The sequence below is a fragment of the Ochotona curzoniae genome, unplaced genomic scaffold, assembly GCF_017591425.1.
Source record: "Ochotona curzoniae isolate NIBS_2020 unplaced genomic scaffold, NIBS_Ocur_1.0 contig_430, whole genome shotgun sequence".
NCBI classification, from domain to species: Eukaryota; Metazoa; Chordata; class Mammalia; order Lagomorpha; family Ochotonidae; genus Ochotona; species Ochotona curzoniae.
In genome coordinates, this window is record NW_024466219.1 from 14598021 (window position 1) to 14621835 (window position 23815).

Consider the following 23815-nt stretch of genomic DNA (forward strand, 5'->3'; position numbering starts at 1 on the left):
TGGGAGTGGTCCCACTAGGAAAATAGGGGGCACCCTTCTCTTGGGTTGCAACTTCGACTGGTGAGCATGAGAACCAGGGCTCGGGCAGGCATGGCTAGACGAAAAATGGCATCCACTGGCCCCAGTGTGGACCGCATAGTGGGGCTGATTGGGTTGAACTAGGCTTCAATGCCCATTGACATGTATAAGAGCTGCATGGGATGTGGGACAGACTGGAGCAATGTGCTGTACATGTTGGCAAGCCTGGGAACCAGGGCAGGGGGCGGGCCTGGTGGGGATTATTGAGAGTTGCCCCAACTAGGCTGCAGCTCCCACTGGTTTATGTGTCCAAATGTGTGGTGGGTAGGACTGGGCTGGGCTGCAACACATGTTGATTTGCTTAGAGGACAGGATTGGAGACAGAACTGACCCAACAGTCACAACCACCAGAGTGCACGTAAGCTGATGGGGTGAAAGACTGTGCCAGAAGCACACGAAAGAATCAGGTGTGGGATTGTCTCAGATGAGGTTTATTTGGGGATCCCCGACTGAACTGCTGGACTCAGAACTTCAGTCATGGGGAGAATTGAAGGGTCCATGGTCTGACCGTGAAATGCTTGTGTCAGAGCTGGGTTTCCTCAGAGGCTTAGATGAAACAGTGGACAGCATGGCCAATTGCACATGGAGGATACGACAGTACATTAGACCCTGCAGAGGACACTGGCACCATAACAGAGGACAGAACAAATCAAATCAATCAAGTACCCCACACAAGGGTTGGCAGTGGAAATGTAGGCAAATGGAGACTCTAAGATGGACTATGTCAGCCAGCGGATTCTGGAGCGATTTCATCAGGCATGGAGTGGTGAGATTGGCAGCAATACAGAACTGTTGAACTATAAGTCAGTTGAGCGGAGTCCTTAGAGCAGGCCCTTCATCAGGGACCCTGGGATGGTTGGGAGTCTGGATGTGGCTTTCCCCCCTATCTCTCCGCTTATGCCAGATACAGGAAGGAAAAAGAAGAATGTGATAACAGTGGTTTTACCCACTTTCCTCTAGCCCTTGACCCTTTATGTCCTAATCAACTGTGTAAAGATTATCAACAAAACAAAAATATAGGGAAAAAAGAAGGAAAAAAAGTAGTAAGAATGTTAGTAGCATTATTCATAGTAGTAAAAAACTAGAAATAAATGCTATCACATAAAAAATTTATATAGAAGTGAGAAATGAAAAATGGATGAACATATGCTACGGTAAATGTAAACCTTGAGAACATGAGCCAGACACCAAAGGACAGATGTCATATGATGTCCTAGAGACAGCAGATTCATAGGCAGCAGCTCCCACTGCTAGTGAGAGGGAGTGTGGGAGGTGCATGGTTGTGCAACTTTGAATGTATTTAATGTGTCCAGTTCTTAATAAACGAAAGTGACATCACCGTAAGAATCAGTCCATTTTAGTGAGATGAAAATCCCCCTAATTACATGTTAGAGACTTGCTACTTATTTTGAGAGCAACTAAAAATACAAACTTTCCGGGAATCTGGCGCGATGCTGTAAAATGCAGCAGGGGAGAGCTAGGGGCTGGAGATCTAATTCAGGGTGATTGATATAAAGAGGCAGGGGGCTGGGAGGGTGTTAGGGCAAATACAGGTGATTTCTAGGAGTCAGTTTGCAGATGCCTGCTGCATTGATAAAAACAGCCATGTGTGGATGACCAGAATGTCTCGAGTGAAAGTGTTGTTATTGATTCTGTGTACTTGAGGTCTGATTTGCTAAGTGGGGACTTTGGAGTGTAAGTTTGAAATCCTGACTGCAGTTTTTTTCTAGTTGTGTGATCTTGGGTAGACAACTTCTTTTTTTTTTTTTTTTTAAAGATTTATTTTTTTTCATTGGAAAGGCGGATATACAGAGAGGAGAGACAGAGAGGAAGATCTTCCGTCCGATGATTCACTCCCCAAGTGAGTGCAAGGGGCTGATACTATGCCGAGCCGAAGCCAGGAGCCTCTTCCGGGTCTCCCACGCGGGTGCAGGTTCCCAAAGCTTTGGGCCGTCCTCAACTGCTTTCCCAGGCCACAAGCAGGGAGCTGGAAGGGAAGCGGGGCTGCCGGGATTAGAACCGGCGCCATATGGGATCCCGGGCGTGCAAGGCGAGGACCTTTACCACTTGCGCCACCGCGCCGGGCCCATGGGTAGACAACTTCTCTGGGCTGTGGCCTCATCTGTGAAATTAAGGTTAAAATAGTAACTACATCATATAGCTTTTTAGGGATTAAATGGACTTGTTTAGTGTGTGGTATAGAGTATACTCTGTATATCTTTGCTGTTTGTTCTGGGTAAGCCAAAACTATGTTGTCAATCATCCAAACGTTAGTTCATACCTTTTGCTTCTCATGAATGCGGGCTGACAGGCTGAGCTGGACAGTTCTGGGAGTCTCACCTGGGGTCTGTCCTGCAGCTGTTGTTAGCTAGCAGCTGAGTGTGCTGCTTGGAGAGTTCTGGCCAGAAGCCTGGGCTCAGCTCAAGAGCTTGGCCTCTGCATCCGGTGCCCTGGTGTGACCTGGGGCGGGGGCAGATTCCAGAGGCCTTCAAACGAAGGAAGCTGCCAGGCCTGGAATTGGCACATTTGCACCTGTTGCATCCTGTTAATTACGTTGAATCACAAAGTCAGGATGATATTCCTTGGGGTCCATTTATTTCTGGAAACTGTCTTCAGTTAGTGAAGCTTGTATTTCTGTGCTGCTCTACCATGAATACAGTTCTCAGCTGTAGGCCCCAGAAATATATTAATGAACTCATCGATACAAATCCCTGCCCACTTGTAGCTGGTTTTCTGCATGGTGAGTAAAAGCATATAATGCATTGATTGGAAATAAGGATGGTGGATAAGAGCAGGGAGGGAGATGGAGTTGGTTTTAAAAACGGATAATCTTAGAAGGTCTCATTAACAGTGAAGAAACAGTGCCAGAGTCCAGCTCCAGCTGAGTTCGGAACTCCAGAAGGGTGCGTGGATGAGGCGTAAAGAGGAAAGAAAGAGACGGACCACTAGGACTTCATGATCATAATGGACTACGCACAAAAGCTGTCCGCTTTATTTATACAAAATCAGTCAAACTCTGGCTCAGACTTTTTACGTCATGGTCAAGTGGGTGTTTCTAAAGATAATTCTGCCATAGTATTACCTAGAAGTTCCTGCTGCCAGTACCTAGAAGTTCCTGCTACAATTCTTATCCTACAATTCAATCTTGTATCACAAAGAAAAGGAGAACTTAAAGATCAAGGAAAGAATGAAAGCCTAAATACAGGTCCCTTGATTAGCATAGGTTCAATGGGGACAGCCAAGACAGTAGGAATGATAAAGGGCCCTTTTTGCAAGATATTGACCTCCAAGCTCAGGCTGAGCAAAAGGTTAACCTCGCAGTAGCAAATGCCAGGATGGATTAGAATTCTTCCACAGGGTGGTCTGGTGTCCATGCAAAAGAAGGTGGAGCTGCATTCAGGTGGTTGTAGAGACATCTGCTGGGCGGTCCCTGCCAAACAGCGGGAAATTCCTTGCAGCCCTGCCAGCAATGGAACACTCTTCACCCCCTCATGTCCCCCACATCTACTGCACGGACCCCAACAAAACAGAAGAGTAAGAACCAGAGTGCAAAGGCAGCCCGGGGAGAGCTTTAGGAGTGATTTTGTGGAACGTTTCCTGAGAGCTTTGAGTGACATGGAGGCAGTGACAGGGTCCCACCGCTTTCCACATCCCTTACCTTAGCAGCTGACATTTGGTGCTCACTGGTTTCCTCTGGAATAGCCAGTAAACGTTAGCGTGTTTTCCGAGTTCTATGAGCCTTGTTAGCAAGTTAAGCAGACCCAAGGAGTGTTGCAGGATTTTTGACTCCGAGTATGGCAGCAACCTTAAATTCTTGTCTCGCAGGAAAGAAGAATTTTCATGCAAACACAGTTTAATTTTAAAGCAAGATTTATTAGAAAAGTTGAGAAGAGAAGACTCCCGTCCTAGCGACGGGAGGGGATTTTGAGATAGAAAAGACCCTTACCCCCTGTTACCCCCTGCCACAGTGGCAGGAGGAAGAGTAAAAAGAAGACCTTAGTGCTCTGCCATAGTGGCAGGAGGAAAATGAGAACCCTAGTCCTCTGCCATAGTGGCAGGAGGACAAGAAGCAAAACCCTCTGCCATAGTGGCAGGAAGACAAGAAGAACCCGTATCAATTGTGGGGAATGCACCTTTTAAAGGTTTCCCTCAAAGATGTTTCTCCATGAACAAAGAAAATTCCTGGTTTCCATGGTACCTGGCTTTGGGACAAGGCCACAGAGGTGCCAGACATAGGACATTCCAGGCCTTGGGCAGATGTGTATTACTTCTTCCTGTTCTCCTTTCAATGATAAAGAGATCAGCCTGAGGCCCTCCCACAGTGGCCAGAGGTAGTGGCCAATACTTCAGGTGGGGAATTGGTATACTAATAGCACCCTTGTCCCTTGGAAGAGTCGTGCTCTGGTGAGTCCAAGACATGGTGGGGAAATTCTCTTCTATTTGGGGACCCAGAATACCCTAACTGCCTACTACCCACTCTAACTCCTCTCTCAGGAGGATGTTGAGAATTTTATGTTACAGCTGTTCTCGTCAGAAGCACAGGTAAAACCACCTGGGGCTGGTGATTGGCATTGAAAGTGGGGGGCAGCCTGCGGGACTAGAAATGCACCTGAGAGGTCTGATGCTGTTTCCAGACAGGATTAGCACCCTGCTAATGTCTGCTGCAGAACTGATCAGAGCTGATGGGAGAAATCCTTTTACTTCTCAGAAACCAGAAGTGACAGACGACCTGTTGATTTTTGAGTTGGTGTCTAGGGAAGACTGTTCGCTGCTCCTCTGTGCCCTGAGGAGGCTAAAGGAATTAGGAGAAGTACTATAGTGGTTCTGGGAGATGTGAGAAGCTTTTGGATATATTTTGAAGACATGGATGCTTCAGAATGTGTGGACTCGATATACAGTTCATTGGACAGGAGTGGCTTCCCACTGACTGAGCAGCAGTGCAGCCAGAAGGGGGAGAGTGACTGCAGGATTGGCAGGTTTGCGGAGATGAGGGTTGGTTTAATGGGGTGCCTCAGGATGTTCATGGGAGAAGGGAATCACAGTATGTATTTTATGTGAACTTTAGTATGCGTGGATTTCAAAAAGACTTTGTACCCAGGTAAACTTGTTTTTCAACTCTCATTTTCACACAGTTTTGAAGAGCTTTCATATTTTTGTATGGTTTTAAATGCTCATTAAGAATCAGCCTTAAACGTAGCTTTGCTTGCGTCTGCTTTTCACTTTTTCAGGAGACATGGGGGGAGGGGTGTAGGGTAAAGGAGGCCTTTATAGCTTAAACTTGGTTACTCATGACGCACAAGAGTGCCGGGTGTTCAGCCCGTGTGTTCTCACTGTTTTTGTAGTTTTTACTCCCTCCTTAATGGAACTTGCTGTAAATTTAGCTAATTGGTTGTTACTTGTTTATTAGAAAAAGACCTGAAGGTAAACTCAAGCAAATTATTTAAAACTTATTTTCCTTTCTATAACTTTTTTATGAGAAAAATTAGAAAGTGGGAAATTTCAAAACACTGCATGTTTCACATATCCATCTCAGACCATTTTGTGAGGATTTAGTTGCTTTTTTCTTTTGGGTTTGGCACAGTTAAAAGCTGTTTTAACTGGTGCTGGGCACGTTGAGTCTGACTTTCAGAGGTCCTTTGTCAGGACATGTTCTGGTGGCTTCCAAGGCTTTCCTCCAAGCGTTTTTCCCTTGGTAATTCTCCGGCTCCCACATGCTGTCTTCTAGATGGCGCTAGCTGTCCCCCAGAACAGGAAGGACGGTTTTGATACCTGCTGGGGAGGCGCTTACTGTAGGTTTGACTTCGTGCTAAAACAATTTACTGATTAACATCAGTGTGGAAGTTGGAATGCTGTGCCTGATTTTGAAATCCCCAGATAATCATCAAGTCTGAAGTCAGTACTAAGGCATAAAGGTGGTTTATTCAGGTTAACTAGGTCTCCCAGCTAGGCTGCTGCAGGATCCGCAGGGAGGGCAAAAAGAAGCATGAGCCAGAGAGTCAGAGCGAGAGCCCAAGCCCCCCAGTTCTTATACATTTCAGGCTATTAATTATACAGTCATGATTTAGTAGGCTTCTGTTGGTGGATTTGAAACAAACAACTTTCAAAAGGTACAAACTGGTGAGCTATTTGGCTGTGAATCTTATCAAACACCAGGTACCTCCTTCCTGAGGAGTGATCTGCCTACGTGACTTGCCAGGTGCCTGCCGGGTCTCACCATTAAGGCAGAATCACAAAAGGCAGAAAACATCTAGGTTCTTCAGGAACATGCCCGAACCTGTTTCAGGCTTCACCTGAGGAAAGCGTGCATGAGTCCCTCTGTTTCAGTTAAGCCTCTTGGAGTGGCCAGAGGCACAAAGCAGCTGAGCCGGGGCTGGGTGCTTTTGGCCGGATGCTCAGATCCAAGTGTGCGTGGTTTTTGACTTCTGCTGGGTCTTTTTTTTTTTTTTTTTCATTGGAAAGGCGGATATACAAAGAGAGACAGAGAGGAAGATCTTCCGTCCGATGATTCACTCCCCAAGTGAGCGCAACGGCCGATGCTATGCCGGTCTGAAGCCAGGAGCCTCTTCCGGGTCTCCCACGTGGGTGCAGGGTCCCAAAGCTTTGGGCCGTCCTCGACTGCTTTCCTGGGCCACAGGCAGGGAGCTGGAAGGGAAGCGGGGCTGCCGGGATAGAACCGGCGCCCATATGGGATCCTGGGTGTGCAAGGCGAGGACCTTAACCACTTGCACCACCGCGCCGGGCCCTCTGCTGGGTCTTGTTAGAAAAGGTTTTATACCCATTTTTTTTCCTTTTTTAACCAAAGGCTGCAAGTTCTTTACTGCCAAAATGACATCATATTCTACTTCTGCTCAGTGTTCCACTTCTGACAGTGCTTGCAGGATCGCTGCAGAACGAATCAAAAAGGTAAATCAGTAGTGGGCGGTTTTGTGTGTCCGTCGTTTCTTTTTGTGTTGACGCATGTAGCTGACATCATTGACTCAGATTTATATAAAAATATTACAAGGGAGATGGATAAATGATGCCAAAACTTAGACATTTAAATTGATTATTGACAAGATAAATATTTGGAGGTTCAGGTTGTCTAAAATGGTACATTTGATACATTTTACACGCTAACATGTTGTAGAGTACAGATGGCTAGTGGAGAGTTTGGGACTAGGTAAGGTAAGTTTGTTTTCTGGGTTCCTCACATTGCTATAATTACTGTAAATATCACTTTTTAAAAGATTTATTTATTTTTATTGGAAAGGCAGATATACAGAGTGGAGGAGAGAGAGAAGAAGCTCTTCTCTCTGATGGTTCACTCCCCAAGCAGCCACAATGGCTGGTGCTGAGCCTATCAGAAACTAGGAGCCAGGAAATTTTTCAAGGTCTCCCACGTGGGTGTAAGGTCCCGTGGGTACAGGGTCCCATGGGTTTGGGCCATCCTCTACTGCTTTCCCAGGTCACAAGCAGGAAGCTGGATGGGAAGTGGAGCTGCTGGGACTAGAACTGCACCCATAATGGATCCCAGTGTGTTCAAGGCGAGGACTTTAGCCACTAAGCTATTGTGCTAGGCCCTAAATATCACTCTTAAATGAATGATTGTACCCTAACCAGATACCAAACATTGATTGATTTATCTTTCAGTATCTACTGAATGTTGTCTGCCTTCAGAACTGCTTTTCAGAACTGACACAAAACTAAATGCCAGAAAGATTAAAAATTTAAATGTTAGGCCTGGTGTAATGGTCTAAATATAATCCTCACTTTACAAGTGCCAGGATCCTGTATGGATGCTGTCTTGTGTCCCAGCTGTTCCACTTCGCATCCAGCTCCCTACTTGTGACCTGGGAGAGCAGTTGAGTATGGTCCAAAGCCTTGCAACCCTGTACTTGCGTGGGAGACCCAAAAGAAGCTCCTGGCTCAGCTCTGGCTATTGTAGCACCTTGGGGTGTGAGCCAGTGGATAGAAGATCTTTCCTCTTTGTGATTCCTTCTCTCCATAAATCTGATCTGTATTTCCAATAAAAAATAAATGAACCTTAAAAAGATATTTAAATGTTCCAAATAAAAAATATTTTGAGAAAAGTTGGGAAGTATTTGTAAGATTTAGACTGAGGAGTATGTTAAGAAAACTAAGACTATTAAGAAACTGATTGGACCAAAGTGTTTGTTTTTTTTTTTTTTTTTCCTATTTTTTCTTTGACAATTTAAACTTAAAATTGGCTGCATCTCCACAGTCAGAATGGAGGTGGCTAGTAGTCGCTGCTTCATGGCTGTACGTGTTATTCATTTGTTACTAATGGACATATAGATGGTCGTCATCTTTTGTCTCTTTGTGAATAACACTGCTCTCAGCGTAGGTTAACAAATTCTTAGTTTGGTCCCAGCTTTCAGTTCTTTTGGGTATTTTCCTGGGACAGCATGGCTGGGTCATGTGGCTTTATCGAGGGCAACCGGACTGTTTGCACAGCAGCCTCCCCACCTTACTTTGAGCAGTATGCAGGGGTTCCACTTTCCCTTGTGTCCTTATCAACACTTTACTTTAAAAAAAGTGTTTTTTAATTAATTTATTTTTTAATATTATAAGAATTCTACTAGGTGTGCTTCTTTTTACAAATGATTTTTTCCAAGAAGGCAGCAGGTACCACTTTGATCATCTGTGGTTGTTTTTTGCATAGCAATATTACATATTATTTGATAAGTATTATTGTGGATTGCGTTTTTTAAACCTTTCAGAAAATTCTATTGTTCCATTGGCTTTCAGAAGCCAATTCTGTTGAAGTGTAAATAGCTGACTTATTTTATATTTATATCAGGTACGACCAAAACTGCCACTGTTGAAGATCTTGCAGGCAGCTGGTGCACAAGGTGAAACGTTCACTGTTAAAGAGGTAAAACATTAAGGAAAACACTCTTGCTTTTGAAGGATTTATTTGTTTATTTTAAAGAATGACACAGACAGATCTTCCATCTCCTGGTTTACTCCTCTGATAGCTGCAGCAGCTGTGTGTGAGGTGCAGCTAACGACAGGAGTCTGGCACTGCTTCCTGGTCTCCACGTGGGTGTAGAGATCTCAAGCACTGGGGCCTCTTCTGCTCTCCCAGGCGTGTTAGGGAGCTGAACCAGAGAGATGCAGCAGAACTCAAACCACAGCACGTTGGTGGTGGCTTAACCATTACTCCACAATTCTTCAGTTTTAAGATCAGCTGATGCTGGGCAAGCATTTGTAGCTTGTCTGATGGCAAGGCAGGCTGGAGCCTCAGTATTGGGACCTGTTTGGAAAATAAACTATATTGAAATTAAAAAAAAAAAAATCAGCTGAGAAGTGGAAGCTAGCAAATAAAGTAGTTCTGAAATCAAGTCTAAGAAAGGCAGTTGTAATACTGAGAAGTACTGGACGACTTCTGTTTTTTCTGCTTTAGACGCTGAGTTAAATTGAGCTGCTGCTTTCCTTTAGAGTTCCTTTTGGAGTAGTTAGAAGTGAAGCCTAAGATTGACTGTGAGTTCATTGATTGGGAGTTAAAATGCAGAACATGTACAAATGATACTGTGCTCTACAGGAAATGCGGCCAGGCAGGAATTAAATGCAGTGGCTTTTCATTATAAATGTGTCATACGCTCTTCTGAGCACTGTGAGTTATTTTGAACAGCCATGCATTTAAATAACTGACTTAGCTTCTGAAAAAAATTTTTAAAAAACAAAAGCAAATTGAATTTTTTTTATGTGGAAAAAACTAAGTAAACTCTTAATCTGTTCAAACTGCTTGCTAGGGTAGCTGTCAAGCCCTTCCTAAACAGAGGGAGCAGAATTATTAACCCTTTTTTTTTAGTTTTTATGAGCATTGCATTATTTTCATGCCAGTGTACTTCTCAAACAAATCTGAAGGCATTCCAGATTTTTCCAGGAAACCTATATGTTTTTATTTTTTTATCTTATTTTTTTTTAAGATTTATTTATTTGGAAGGCAGAGACAGAAATGGATCCCAAATGGGATCCCGGTGCATTCAAGGTGAGGACTTTAACTGCTCGGCTACCACGCCGCGCTCCCTTCCCCCCAACATTATTAGCAACAAGCTGAATCTAAAGTGGAAGCAACTGGGAGTTGGACCAGTACCCACGTTATTGAATTGATTATATGTTTGAAAGAAAGAGGTGTTTCTTATTCCCAAAGGCCTTCAGCTGAGGCTAGACCAGGCCCAAGCTGGGAGTGAGCATCAGTCCTGGTCTCTCACACTGCTGGCAGGGCCCCAGCTGTGTGGGCCATCACCACCATTGCTTCATAGGATCTGCATCGGCAGAAAATGGAGTCAAGAACCAAGAGTTGGGTGTTAAACCCAGGCACTCTGATGAGGCACACGGTACCCTGAGGACTTAGCGCTAGATGTCTACCCAGTTTTAGATCTTTTTTTTTTTTTTTTAATTTATTCTACTTGAAGGTCAGAATTACAAAGAGAAAGGGAGAGACAGAGTGAGAGAGCTCATCTGCCTGCTGGTTCATTCCTCAGATGGCCACAGGGGCCAGAGCTGGATTGATCTGGAGCCAGGAGCTTCTGCCAGGTCCCTCACACAGTGTAGGATCCCAAGGCTTTGATCCATCCCCCCCTTCCCTTTGCTTTCCCAGGCCACAAGCGGGGCTCTGCTGGATGGGAAGTGGAGCAGCCAGAACTAACAACAACACTGGTGTGGAGTTTTCTGTGCTGCAGGCACAACATTATCCATCAGCCCCCAATGTTTATAATTTTCAAATTACAAGCTTGTTTATTTCCTTTCATTTTTTTTTTTTAAAACTTTGTAACAACAAGCCAGATAAACTGTCAGTTGATAAACAAGTTCTGTTTTGGTCATTTATAGTGCTAATGGATTAATTAAACATTGACCAGGAGGAGACTTTGGTGTGGTGGTTAAGTCACCATTTGTAATGCCAGCATCTTGAATCAGGGTGTCTGATTCAAGTCCTGGCTATTCCACTTCCCATGAAGCTTTCTGTTGGTGTTCCCCCTTTCAAGGAGCGGATGATTCAAGTATTTGGCAAATGAAGTAGTGTGTAGATTTTCTGTTTCTCTTCATGTCTCCGTCTCTCTGCTTTTCAAATAAAAAATGAAAACTCTAGGTAAGTTGTTTATGTGCCCTTGGACTTGTATTTTTTTGTTTGTTTTATTGAAAAAATTACCATGGTTTTATTTGAAAGGTGGAGAAAGGGGGAGATCGTCCATTTGCTGGTTCATTCCCTAAATTCCCAACATAGCTGGGCCTGGACCAGGCCAAAGCCTGGACCCAGAACTCAGTCTGCGTTTCCCAAATGGGTGACAGGAGCCGAAGTACTCGAGTCATGTGCTGCCTCTTCAGGTGCTTATTGTAAGAATCCGAGCCAGGACTTTAACCCTGGTGCGCTTACAGGACACTGGCGTCCCAAGTAATATCCTAACTGCTATGTCAGATCCTTGCTTTGGAAAATACTTTTATGGTCCAGGCAAAGTGTGTTACTAGCAGTAGGACAGATCCCTTTATTTGGACTGGTGAGAAGATTTTTAAGTGGATGTACTATAGATAACCACTTTTTCTCATGGACACATAGGCACATATCTGGCCTGAAGGGGGTGGGTGTGTTACCAGGCCGCAGGCTGCTGCATGGAAACGCTCTCCGTAGTTGGGAGCAGCTGTTCTCTTGCGGGGCGCCTGGCGTGAGCACTGATGGCCTTGGGAGTGTTCTCTCTCTGGTGCACACCTTACCTGCTTGTAGTTAGCGTGGTGGTTAACAGCTGGACAGAAACTTCCTGGTGTTTTGTTTCCATTCAGGTCATGCACTATCTCGGCCAGTACATAATGGTGAAACAGCTCTATGACCAAAAGGAGCAGCATATGGTACATTGTGGTGGAGATCTGTTGGGAGAGCTGCTGGGACGGGAGAGCTTTTCTGTGAAAGATCCAAGGTAATGAGCCAGGGACGCCTCGCCTCAGGAGTGCTGGCCTGTCCTTCATCTCCATGGCTTGTTGTGATGCCTTTAGTCAGCCCGTGGGTGAGAGCCTGTGTGGTGGGAAGCAGTTGTGGGAGCAGCGTGGGCTCTGCTTGTGCGGAGCTTACAGAGTGACAGTGTGTGATAAAATTACAGCATAAACTGCAGGATAAAAAGAGGTACCGGAAGTGGATGGGCTCTAGAGGATAGGGGGTCGCCTAAGGTTCCTTACAGGAGTGAGTTTACGTGGAGAACTGGAGGACATGGTGGCTTAGAGGGGATTGGGTAAGCTGGAGATCCCCTTCTGCTTGTTCATTCCCCAAGTGGCCTCAGTGACTGGCGTTAGGCCAGTCGGAGGTCAGGAATCTGTAACTCCACAGATCTCACCTGTGGTGGCCGGGATCTAATCGCTGCTTTCCCAGGCTGCAGTGGTAGGGAACTGGATTGGACTTGGAGCAGCTGGGATTTAAACCAACACTCCCGTTTGAGATGGCTGCATTATAAATGGCAGTTTAACCTGCATGCCACAGTGTAGATCAGCTAATTTTTTTTTTTAATGGGAGCAAAGTAACACAAAGGCATGGACATTGAATATCTTCATATTTAGCCATCCCCCCCCCCCAAATTTGATTTATTTGAAAGCCAGAGTTAGGAAGAGGAAGAAATAGATCTTTTACCCACTGTTTCACTTTCCAGATCACTGTAATGACCAGGGCGGGGCCAGACTAAAGCAAGGAGCCAGGAACTTCATCAGGGTCTCTCACGTGGGTGCAAGGGCCCAAGCACTTGTGCCATCTTACTGCTTTCCCAGGCACATGAGCAGGAAGCTGAGCTGGAAGTAGAGGAGCCAGTGCCTATACACGATGCTGGCATTGTGGGCAGCAGTTTAATGCATTGTGTCAAAGTGCTAGCCTCCAGGTTTTTTTTTTTTTTTTGAATTATTTTATTGGAAAGGCACATATACAGACAGGAGGAGAGACAGAGAGGAAGATCCTCAATCCGATGATTCACTCCCCAAGCGTCCACAAAGGCCGGTGCTGTGTCGATCTGAAGCCAGGAACCTCTTTCTGGATCTCCCACGCAGGTGCAGGATCCCAAGGCCCTGGGCCATCCTCGACTGGTTTCCCAGGCCACAAGCAGGGAGCTCTATGGGAAATGAAACAGCCGGGATTAGAACCGGCGCCCACATGGGATCCTGACATGTCCAAGGCGTGGACCTTAACCATTATGCTATTGCACCGAGCCTTCCATTTTTTAAAAAGATTTATTTATTTTTACTGGAAAGTCAGATACACAGAGAGGAGGAGAAACGGAGAGGAAGATCCTCCATCCAATGGTTCCCTCCCTGAGCAGCTGCAATGGCTGGAGCTGAGCCAATCGGAAGCCAGAAACCTGGAGCTTCTTCTGGGTCTCCCTTGTGGGTGCAGGGTCCCAAAGTTTTGGGTCATCCTCCTCTGCTTTCCCAGGACACAAGCAGGGAGCTGAATGGGAATTGGGGCTGCTGGGATTAGAATCGGTGCCCACATGGGATCCTGGTGTGTTCAAGGCGAGGACTTCAGCTGCTAGGCTACCGTGCCTGGCCCTAGTCTCCAATTTTGAAAACAGCTATTCTGGGGAATGTATTCTATTTCTGTTACTCTACAGGTAGAATTGATAGATAACATTTCAAATTCAATTTATTATTTAATTGAAAATATCAGTATAGCTTTTATCTTCAAAATGGCATTTGAGATTTATTTTTTTGTTTACTGTTTTACAGCCCTCTGTATGACATGCTAAGAAAAAATCTTGTCACCTTACCTACTGCTACTACAGGTATGTCACATGCTATTTCTTCAGTCTCTATCACAGTTTTGAGTTCAAGGGGTCAAATGACGGGAAAACAAGGAGGGTCTGGATTGCTGTCTCTGACGGGGCTGGTGGCCTAGTGAGCTGCCCGCCTGCATAGAGTAACTGTTTGCTGCTTCTCCTTCTACTTTTAGAAATTATCAGCAAAATAAGGTCTTTTATTGTACCCAGCAAGATGAGTAACAAAACTAATGATAATCCCAAAGCACTATTAATAGGCAGTTTATGTATCATCTCTCACTGATTCCTCAAAAATATCTCCTAATTTTGACTTATTTGAATCGGGATGCAGTCTGCATGTGTATTTGGTTGTTAATGTCTTGCATCTAATGCTAAATTTGAACTTGTTTTTGGTTGTTTTGGTTTTAATTAAAGCTTATATTTAGCAACATTTTGTCTTTAGTTGATGTAGAATCGTGTTAATGGAGTATGGTGATAGGTTAATGCATGTGTATAATGCAGTGTTCAAATCAAAGTAATTAGCATTTCTTCATTCAAACATTTGTCATTTCTTTGTGTTGGAAATATTCAAAATCCTCAATTTTTGTTTGAAGATTTATTTATTTGAAAGGCAGAGTTAGAGAGGAGAGAAAGGCACAAAGACCTTCTATCTGCTGGTTCACGTCCCCAAATGGCCCTAATGGCCAGAGCTGAGCTCTGATGAGGAAGCAGGATCCCCCTTTGGGTCCCCATGTGGGTGCAAAGGCCCAAGAAAGTAGAGTATCCTCCTTTCCCTTCCCAACCCACAAGCGGGGAGCTGAATCAGAGGTGGAGTAGCTAGGACACTTAGCTGTATGCGTATGGGAGACTGGTGTTTGCAGGTGGAGGCTTAACCTGTTGAGCTGTTGTCCAAGTCCCACCCGCCCCTTTTTCTAAGAGATTGCTCTATTTGAAAGGTAGAGTTACAGAGAGGAGAGACAGAGAGACATTTTCCAACCCCTGGTGTAGCCCCCAAATGGCTGCAGTGATTGAACTGGGTCATCCTGAATCCAGGAGCTTCTTTTGCATCTCCTATGTGAGTACAGGGACCCAAGAACTGCGTTCATCCTCTGCTGCTTTTCAAGATGTATTAGCAGAAAGCTGGATGGGAACTGGGGCAGCTGGGACTAGAACTGGTGCCCATACGGCACTGTTAAGTGGCAGGTTTACCCCTGAGGCCAAAGTGCTGGCCCTTCAGTGAACTCTTTGGAGACCCTTGAATATAGTAGATTGTTAGCTATGGTCATTCTCCCCACAGTGCTCTATACAATACTCCTTTTGCTTTTATGTCACTTGTTTGTTGAAGAAATGGATCATTGGTCCTGGAGGATTTCCCGTATTCTGGAGTTAACAGATTGTATCTTGTGGTGTTGTTTAGTGTGGTTTCTCTATCTCCCAGTTGTGGTGAATTAGTAGTGCTTGAGTGGATTCAAGTTTAATGCTGTTTTTGTCAGGAAAACCTCCTGGGTGGGCCTTGTGCTTTTGCTGCATCCCACCCGAGCCCTGTGGATGTGCTTGTGCCTCCTGGGTCGGGCTGACCCTGTGGGCCCAGGTGCTGTCAGTCAGCTGACTGCTAGGAGGCACTGCAGGAACCTATTATTTTCATTAGAATGCCAACTCTGATAATTTCACATCTTTAAATACTGCCCTGTGAGGTTAACTTATTAGGTGAATTAGGAAAATGCTGGGATCTCAAGATTGTTAACAGATAGCGGAGTAAGCTGGGTAGCTATGTGAAGCACTTCCGCGTTTCAGATTTGACTGAGTAACATTGCTTTTTGAAGAAAGCCCACCTTTGTTATCTTTTTTTGTTTGTTTTTGAAGATTTATTTATTTTTATTGGAAAGGCGGATTATGGTCACAGAGAGAAAGGTCTTCCCATCTGCTAGTTCACTCTGAAAGTGGCCATAGTGGCAGGAGCCTCTTCTGGGTTCCCATGAAGGTGCAGGGTGTCAAGGCATTGGGCCGTCCTCGACTGCTTTCCCAGACCACAAGCAGGGAGCTGAAGGGAAATAGGGCAGCTGGGACATGAATCGGTGCCCATTTGGGATCCTGACTCTTGGAAGGTGAGGACGTTAGCCACTGAGCCATCACTCCAGACCCTAAGTTTATAATCTTAGGATTGGGTATTTTCAGAAAGCTTATGGAAATAGATAGAAAAAAAGAATCCATTCCTTTTAAGAATTTATACTTTAGAATCCAGGAAAGACATTTGCTCTTATAGCATAACATGATTTTGGATTTGCTGATTTTTGAAAGCCTGTTAGTTTTATTGAGCTGCTTTAATTTCTTCATATAGTTATACGTTTCTGTTGCAGAGCAAGAATTTGGCAGCTTTCTTGAAATTCTATCAGTTGTGAACTAGTGTTTTTTGGTATAGTCATAAATGGTTTGAAATATATGGAGGACTTTATATTGCTGATCAATTCTTTTAGTAAAGCTTGTTTTCTGAATGTTTAGAGTAGGTATAATTGTTACTTTTTTCTGTCATTTTCTTTCTTACTTTCTTTGAATAATTTAATCTGCTCGTATTTATGTATTTTAAAAGTCACAGTCTTACATATAGAGAGATTGATCTTACATCCTCTGGTTCACTCCCTGAATGTCTGCACTGCCAGCAGTGGCACAGGGCAAAGCCAGCAGCCAGGAACCCAGAGCATTATCTGGGCCTCCCACATGGGTGGCAGGGGCCCAGACATGTGGGCCATCTTCCAGTGTTTTTCCCAAACCATTGGCAGGGAACTGGATAGGAAGTGGAGCAGCTGGGAAGTGACCAGTGTCTGCAAGGGACGCCAGCATCATAGGTCCCCCAGAACACAAGTCCACATATCCATGTGTTATTACAATCATTTTCATAGCATTCCTCTGAGGAATATCCAGGTATCAATAAGGTTGGTTTTTTTTGTTTGTTTGTTTTTTGTTTTTTTTTTAGGATTTTATTTAAAAGAAAGACTGTGAAAGAGAGGGAGAAAGCAGACATGAGCTAGCTTGGCTCATTCAAACGAGTGCAGTGGCTAAAGCCAGGATCCAGGAACTCTATGCAGATCTCCTGAGTGGGTGCAGGAGCTTTTGCTAGGCACATTAGCAGGGAACTTAGTCTGGAATGGCATAGCGAGGATTCCAGCTAGTAGTCTAAAGTGAAATGCTAGGGTTGTTGGTGGCAGCTTACCTCACTGGTCCACAAAGCTGCTTTGTTTTCTGATTTTTTACGTTGAGCAAGTGATTGTCTAAAGGTCAGGGACCACTAGTAGGTGGTGGCGTGGAGAGTTCTGATTGCTTGGCCTGCTTATGCTCATGTGGATGTGTCCTTAACTAGGATTCTAACACTTTTCCCCCTTCAAGTATTTTTTTTAATACATTTTTACCCTCTGAAACATTAAATCATTAAAACATTTGTCCTTTAAATTGTCATTAAAAATAGGATTTGTTTATTTGTTTGAAAGGTAGAGTGATGGGATTAGAGTCTCTGTCTTCCATTAGCTTGGTCACTCCCTAAACAGTTTACAACAGCCAGGGTTGGGCCAGGCCGGAGCCAGGAACGTCATCCGGGCCTTTCTTGAGGTACTTGGTCTGCACCAATAGGCACTCTGACGTGCATGCAGGTGTCCCGAAGGAGGACTCAGCAATTCACTGCCGCACATCAGGTGCCCAAATTTGACATTAAAAAAAAAAAAAAAAAAGAACTTCAAACCCAGGACAATTACACAAAAGTATTGACTCAAAATGGTAGCACCTCACATAACCATAATACATTGACCTAGACCCACCCCAAAATTACCGCAAGTAGTTTTGATTGTCTAATCTGACTTCCCTCTTATTAGTGCTTGTGATGGACTAAGTCTGTTGGTTTTCATATGTTGGTTTGTATGTATTTGAAAGGACAAATGAGAAAAGTGCTTTTTGTGTAATCTATTTTATACCCTTCCAAAGGAGTGAAACTTTTTTCTTGATTTTAGGCTAATTTATTTGAAGACAAGTTGTAGAGGGCAGGGGAAGACTCTCCACATAACTATTCCTGTGGGGTTGGGACTCGGGCACTTGGGCCACCATCTGCTACTTGCTCTGGCACATTAGCAGGGAGCTGGGTCCGTGGTGGAGCAGTGGAGAATAGGCCCGTGTCCCTGTGGGATGCTGGTGCTGCAGGCAGGGACTTCGACTGGTGAGCCACGGTGCCAGCCTCTGTTAGCGTTGATGACCACAGTTAGAAGATAATGTCTCTATCTTTCCACTTTTCACCATCTTCAGTCACCTGTATAGATTCATCTCTAATTTCAAGAATGCTTGCTTTGTACAAAGCAAGTGAAAATAATCATCAGACTAGGTGTGTGACATTAGTAAGTATTATTTCTCTGGCAGTGTTCGTTAGAGAAGGGTTAGATTATCCATCCGTGTCTCCTCAGAACCTGGGGGTGACTGATCACCTCCCCATGGTAGATGTACTTGGATTATTTCAGTAAGCTCTGCCCTGAGTGCTCTAGGTTACCATGTGCTCTGCAGTTTGATTTCACTTTCTTTCTGCCTCAAAAATTTTGTTAATCTTTGGGGTGTGTTTCTATCTTGGCTAATGTTTATTGATATGGGAAAAACTTCATCCTCTTCCTCTAACTTACTGTGTATTGTTTGTTGTAACTGGGAAAACTAACACTTAATGAAAACAATTCAGTCTTTATTCAGATGATGGGAATTAAAGCCATAAAATTGTCATTGACACTCAGAATGGAGCTTACATGAAGGTTTAAATGTAAGATACTGTTATCTTATGAGAAAACTTCCAGATTTTGGATCTCATGACCTGTACAACTTTCATACTTGAAAATAAAAATTAGATTCAGAATACTTCTTTTTTTTTAAATTTATGGTGGTGGTAGTTTATATGTTGGGCAAATTTGATCACTTATCCTCTGCTTGCAACCACTTCTCAAAATTTGACAGCGTGCCAGAGAAGAATATTTTTAGTTATTTTTTCCCAGTCTTCCCCCATATTTTGGTGATGTTTTGAATATGACCTGTCTTGATCTCTGTCACTTTGATCAGTTTTAGTTTTTCCCCTTTTGCAAATGAGATCCTTGTCCCACCTGCCCGCCCACGCTCATGAAATTCATTCTAGATTTCTAGGGCCCAAGCGTGGCTTCAGGGTGGTTTGCTGAGGTCCTGTTGTGTGGAAAGAATGGTTATTACCAGGGAAGGTTTTCCTTTTGTTTTACTTGCTATCCAGATGCTGCTCAGACTCTCGCTCTCGCACAGGATCACAGTATGGATATTCCAAGTCAAGACCAACTGAAGGTAAACTCACCACACGGTGACTTCTTTTGTTGTACAGAGTGGCCCCTTCTCTGTACCTGTGGATCTTGGACTCCCAAGACCTTTCCCTGAATGTGGTAAGGATTTGCTATGAAAGGTCCTTGGGAGTTCACAGACCAGGGACAGAGTGAACCTTCTCTGTTCTGCCTGTAGCAGAGTTCCAGTCTCTGTATCTTTATTGGGATGTAGCACTTCTGATCTTTAGTTCTTCCAGTTGCGTTTTCCTTGGGCTCGTGTGTACCTCTGTGTGTTTGTGTGTGTGTGTGAGAGAGAGAGAGAGAAAGGGGCGCGGAGTGAGGGAGTGAGCCAATGCTTATGTATTATGAAATGTTTTATTAGATTTTAGCAGGTTTGTTGCAACTAAGTTCATATCAGGGCATTTTTGTAAAGCTCTTGCAAACATGAGAAATTGAATGAATATGTTTATGTAGTGAGGGTTTTCCATGTTTTCTGAACTATGCCTCACTTTGCAGTTCACTAGAGACGGTCTGTTTTTACAGAAGATTTCTGCTTTGTGCAGTGATTTCTCTCCTCTCCTCAGGTTTGGGATTCTCCTAGCTCTGCTCTTGTGGGTTAAGGGAGAAGTGTTGTGTGACCTTTCCTTGATGAGTGATTGGAATCCAGACTTCTGGTCCTTGTGTGTAGCCCATTGTGTTGCACACTAACTGGTGAGCTAGAATGGAACTGCTACATCCCCGGGTCGCAGTTAGTCCTGCTGCCCTGATAGAAACTTTTCCCCTCTTTCAGCAAAGTGCAGAGGGGAGTTCCGGTTCCAGGAAAAGAGCCGAAGAACGTGATATTCCCACACTGCCTACCTCACAGCATAAACGCAGAAACTCTCAAGAAGGTGAATTCTGAATTAAGACTTTGTGGATGTTTCTGTCTGTTGATTCTTTCATAGTGAGCACTAGCTGTGATTAAGGTAATTGTAGAAACTTTTATATAGATGGTCCGTGTAGTCTCGGTGTGTGAACAGGGGGCCTGTGTTGTACGTCCTGCCATTCTTTTCTCTTGGCCTTTTTTCAACCAAGTGGTAACTTTGAAGAGGATGGTAGCCTGTGATCCCTGGGGTGACACAAAACTCTCCCCACAGTTAGCGTGCTGGCAGATGCAACTCTGTGGTCATTAGTTGGCCACCTGCTGAACTTTCTGTAAACATGAATTCACTTGACTTGTGTGTGTGTGTTTATCTGATTTGATTGCATTTTTTTTAAAAGATTTATTTATTTTTATTGGAAGAGCAGATGAACAGAGAGAGGGAGAGAAAGAGAGGAAGATCTTCCATCCATTGATTCACTCCCCAAGTGGCCACAAAGGCCGTAGCTGAGCTATCTGAAGCCAGGAGTGTCTTCCGGATCTCCCACGCTGGTGCAGGGTCCCAAGGCTTTGGGCTGTTCTCAGCTGCTTTCCCAGGACAGAAGGGAGCTGGATGGGAAGCGGGGCTGCCGGGAAACGAACCAGCGCTGATATAGGATCCCGGTGTATGAAAGGGAGGACTTTAGCTACTAAGCTACCACACTGGGCCCTTGATTGCAGTTCTTACTCCTGCTTGAGTTAAAGGCCGGTTTTCATAGATTTTTGAAGTTTGAAAGTTGACAAAATATACTTTGTATCATAGGGCCAAGAATGACCTGCAAGTCATTCTTTTATGGTGGCTGCCAGTCACCAGAACGGTGTGGTACAGTTAGCTATGGAGTGTTCAGACTGAGTTAACAATGACTTTGGCAGCCTCCCCCAAAGCTCACTTTATAGAATTATTTTCCAAAACTTTTTCAAATATGTGTGACTATAAAATTGTAAATTTTGTTTCTGATATGATGGATTCTAGTGTGGGAACTTAGTTCCCCCATAGTACAGTTGAGGTTTTGCCTCTAGCTGTGTCGCAGAAAGTGGTGCTGCCAAAGCTGTTTGAAATGTTGAGATTCAATTTGGGTCAGTGTATCCTGCTAACTTTTTTCTTCAAAGTGCGTTTGAGGATAAGCTGATTTTTGGGCTACTTAGTGACTTCAGAGTGATCAGTCTTTGTGATAATATTTTATTAAGTTATAATATTTATGTGATATTATTTAAATGCAAATAACACTACTTAAAATACAAGAATCACCCGACTTGTTGTAAATTTCGGAGATACTGAAGTATTTTCTGGAGTGGCCACAGGATTTCTCAGAAGGTCTTCAGGTAGGAGGGACAGGGTGTTTCTTTGTGGCCTTCCCTTCATCTCTGCCATGCTGTAGTAGGTGAGGGTACATGCTGCCGCCTCAGGAACTTGGCTTCTGCCCATTTCAACAATGAGTAGATAAAAAGGAAGCTCAGGTTGTGCTGGGATACACACGGTTTGTGTTTTGGCTAGAACCCATTTACTGCAGAAATTCCTTCAGCTATGCATTGAAATACTTGATGACCCTTGACGGCCGTGCCTAGAACTTTGGGAAAAGGTGGAAGAGAATGAGAATGTAGGAAAAGAGTAAAGCACAGCAAAGGAAGCTAGAGGATAGGAAAGAAAGAGAAGACTATAGTTTGTGGTGGCCAGCTTCATTTAGTTCATTGTTATAACGTTGCCATATATAAAATTACTATGAAGTCTCTTAAAATGTGTAGTGCACATGTGAGGCTGCTTGACAACCTGTGGCTATTCATTAAATTTATGCACCCTGCTTTGTGACTATAAATAGTCACATTGGGTGAGGCCATTGTGGTGTCAACACCGGCAGTCCAATGGGTCAAGCTGTTCCAGAACAAGTGCTTTATACTACAGTGGTAGGACTGCTGGGAATAACCATTTGGAAATCCTTCTAGAACAATGTCATTGTTGAGATGCCTTAATAAATGATAGTTCACCTTTAGTGTTATCAGGAGGATATTTGGGTTCTGCCATGATGGCCACATACTTGATTACTGGTGTTGTGTTGTTTTGTTTTGTTTTTCCCTTACAGCGAGTAGAAATTTATTTTTGCTTGTCTTCCACAGAAGTTGTAAGTATTCTAAAGAGATAGTCTTGGTGATTAAGTGTTGTGTATGTAGTTATCACCGTTTTCATTTGACTCCTTTAGATGAAGACTTGATAGAAAATTTAACCCAAGATGAGACATCTAGGCTGGACCTTGGGTTTGAGGAGTGGGATGTAGCTGGCCTGCCCTGGTGGTTTTTAGGAAACTTGAGAAACAACTATACACCTAGAAGTAATGGCTCCACTGACTTACAGACAAATCAGGTAAATCTCACGTTTGAAGGGAAACAAGTAGCATTGTTTACTTTTGACCACTGTACATTATTTTCTTTAAGATCTTACTCACTGGTATGATTAAGTGCCGTCTGGGAGTGGTTGTTGTGTACAGCAGTTACACACCATTTGTGATGCTCACACTCCACAGTGAGTAACTGGGCTGGAGTCTAGCTTTACTGCTCACTCCAGCTTCCTGCTAATGCATCCCTAGGAGCCAGCAAGTGCTGGCTCAGATACTTGGGTCCTTGCTACCCATGTTGGGGACTTGAGTGAAATTCTTGCCTTCCAGATTATATAGATTTAGGGAGTGAATTAGCACATGGGAGGTCTTTGCCTGTCTTTCTGTCTCTGAAATAATACAGTTGCAAGCTCAAACTTGAATGTCTAGCACTAAGTGCTCTCCCAGATGCCCAGTTCCCATATCAAGCTGCCTTCTTAATGCTTTCAGAAGATTTGACATTCAATTGGTTCAAATGCAACTCTCGACTTTTATCCTCTACCATAATGGTTTCTTTGCTTGTCATAGACATACTCACGTTCTCAGATCTTTACCCAGAACATATCCAGAATCATTTTTTTAATTTAAAGATTTATTTATTTATTTATTTATTTATTTATTTATTTGAACGGCAGGGTTATAGAAAGAGAGGGAGACTGAGAGCTTCCATCCTCTGGTCTACTTTCCAGAAGGCCACATGGCTGGGGCTGGGCCAGATGTAAACCAGGAGGTAGGCGCTTCCTCTGAGCCTCTCACATGGGAGAGACCTGGGCCCTCCTTCACTGCTTTTTCCAGACCATTAGAAGGAAGCTAGATGGGAAGTAGAGCAGCTGGGACAGGAATTCTGGCACTCATTGTAGGCAGTATTATTACCCACTATGTCACAACACTGCCTCCCGCCCCTTTTTAAAGATTTGGATTTTTGAAAGGCAAAGTTAGAGGGAGACAGAAATACCTTGCATTCTCTAATTTAGTCTCCAAATGACCACAGCTGTCAGGCTGGGCTGAAACCAGGAGCTTCGTCCATGGTCTACCGCTTGGGTGTAGGGGTGCAAGTACTTAGGCCTTGTTTTTCTTTTCTTTCTTTTTTTTTTTTTTTTTTAAATTTACTTTTATTAGAAAGGCAGATTTACAGAGAGAAGGAGAGATAAAGATCTTCCATCTGCTGGTTCACTCTCCAAATGGCTGCAACAGCCAGAGCTAAGCTGATCTGAAGCCAATTGCTTCTACCCTGGTCTCCTACATGGGTTTGGGATCCCATGGCCTTGGCCATCCTGTGTTGCCCTTCCAGGCCATAAGCAGGGAGCTGGATGGGAAGTGGGGCAGCCAGGACATGAGCCGGTGCCCACAGGGATTCTGGTGCTTGCAAGGTAATGATTTAGGCATTGGGCTACCATGCTGGGCCCAGGCCATCTTCTGCTTTGCCAGGCTCATTAGCAGGGAGCTGGA

At 44.1% G+C, this 23815-nt stretch overlaps 1 protein-coding gene across 13 annotated transcripts in view; it reads left to right on the plus strand.

The window, feature by feature from the left end:
* Positions 1-23815, plus strand: part of MDM4 (MDM4 regulator of p53) — a 78627-nt gene that overhangs the window by 8784 nt on the left and 46028 nt on the right. The window contains exons 1-8 of one of the 13 annotated variants that reach the window (XM_040985499.1): positions 6829-6981; positions 8701-8703; positions 8879-8953; positions 11860-11993; positions 13777-13832; positions 19060-19127; positions 19893-19992; positions 22196-22356. In XM_040985499.1, coding sequence (XP_040841433.1) covers positions 6904-6981; positions 8701-8703; positions 8879-8953; positions 11860-11993; positions 13777-13832; positions 19060-19127; positions 19893-19992; positions 22196-22356 — 675 coding nt within the window. In that variant the 5' untranslated portion in view covers positions 6829-6903. Of the gene's footprint in view, positions 1-6812; positions 6982-8700; positions 8704-8878; positions 8954-11859; positions 11994-13776; positions 13833-19059; positions 19128-19892; positions 20356-22195; positions 22357-23815 lie in introns of those variants that run through there. The other 12 variants (XM_040985498.1, XM_040985503.1, XM_040985500.1 and 9 more) reach the window with 12 other exon arrangements.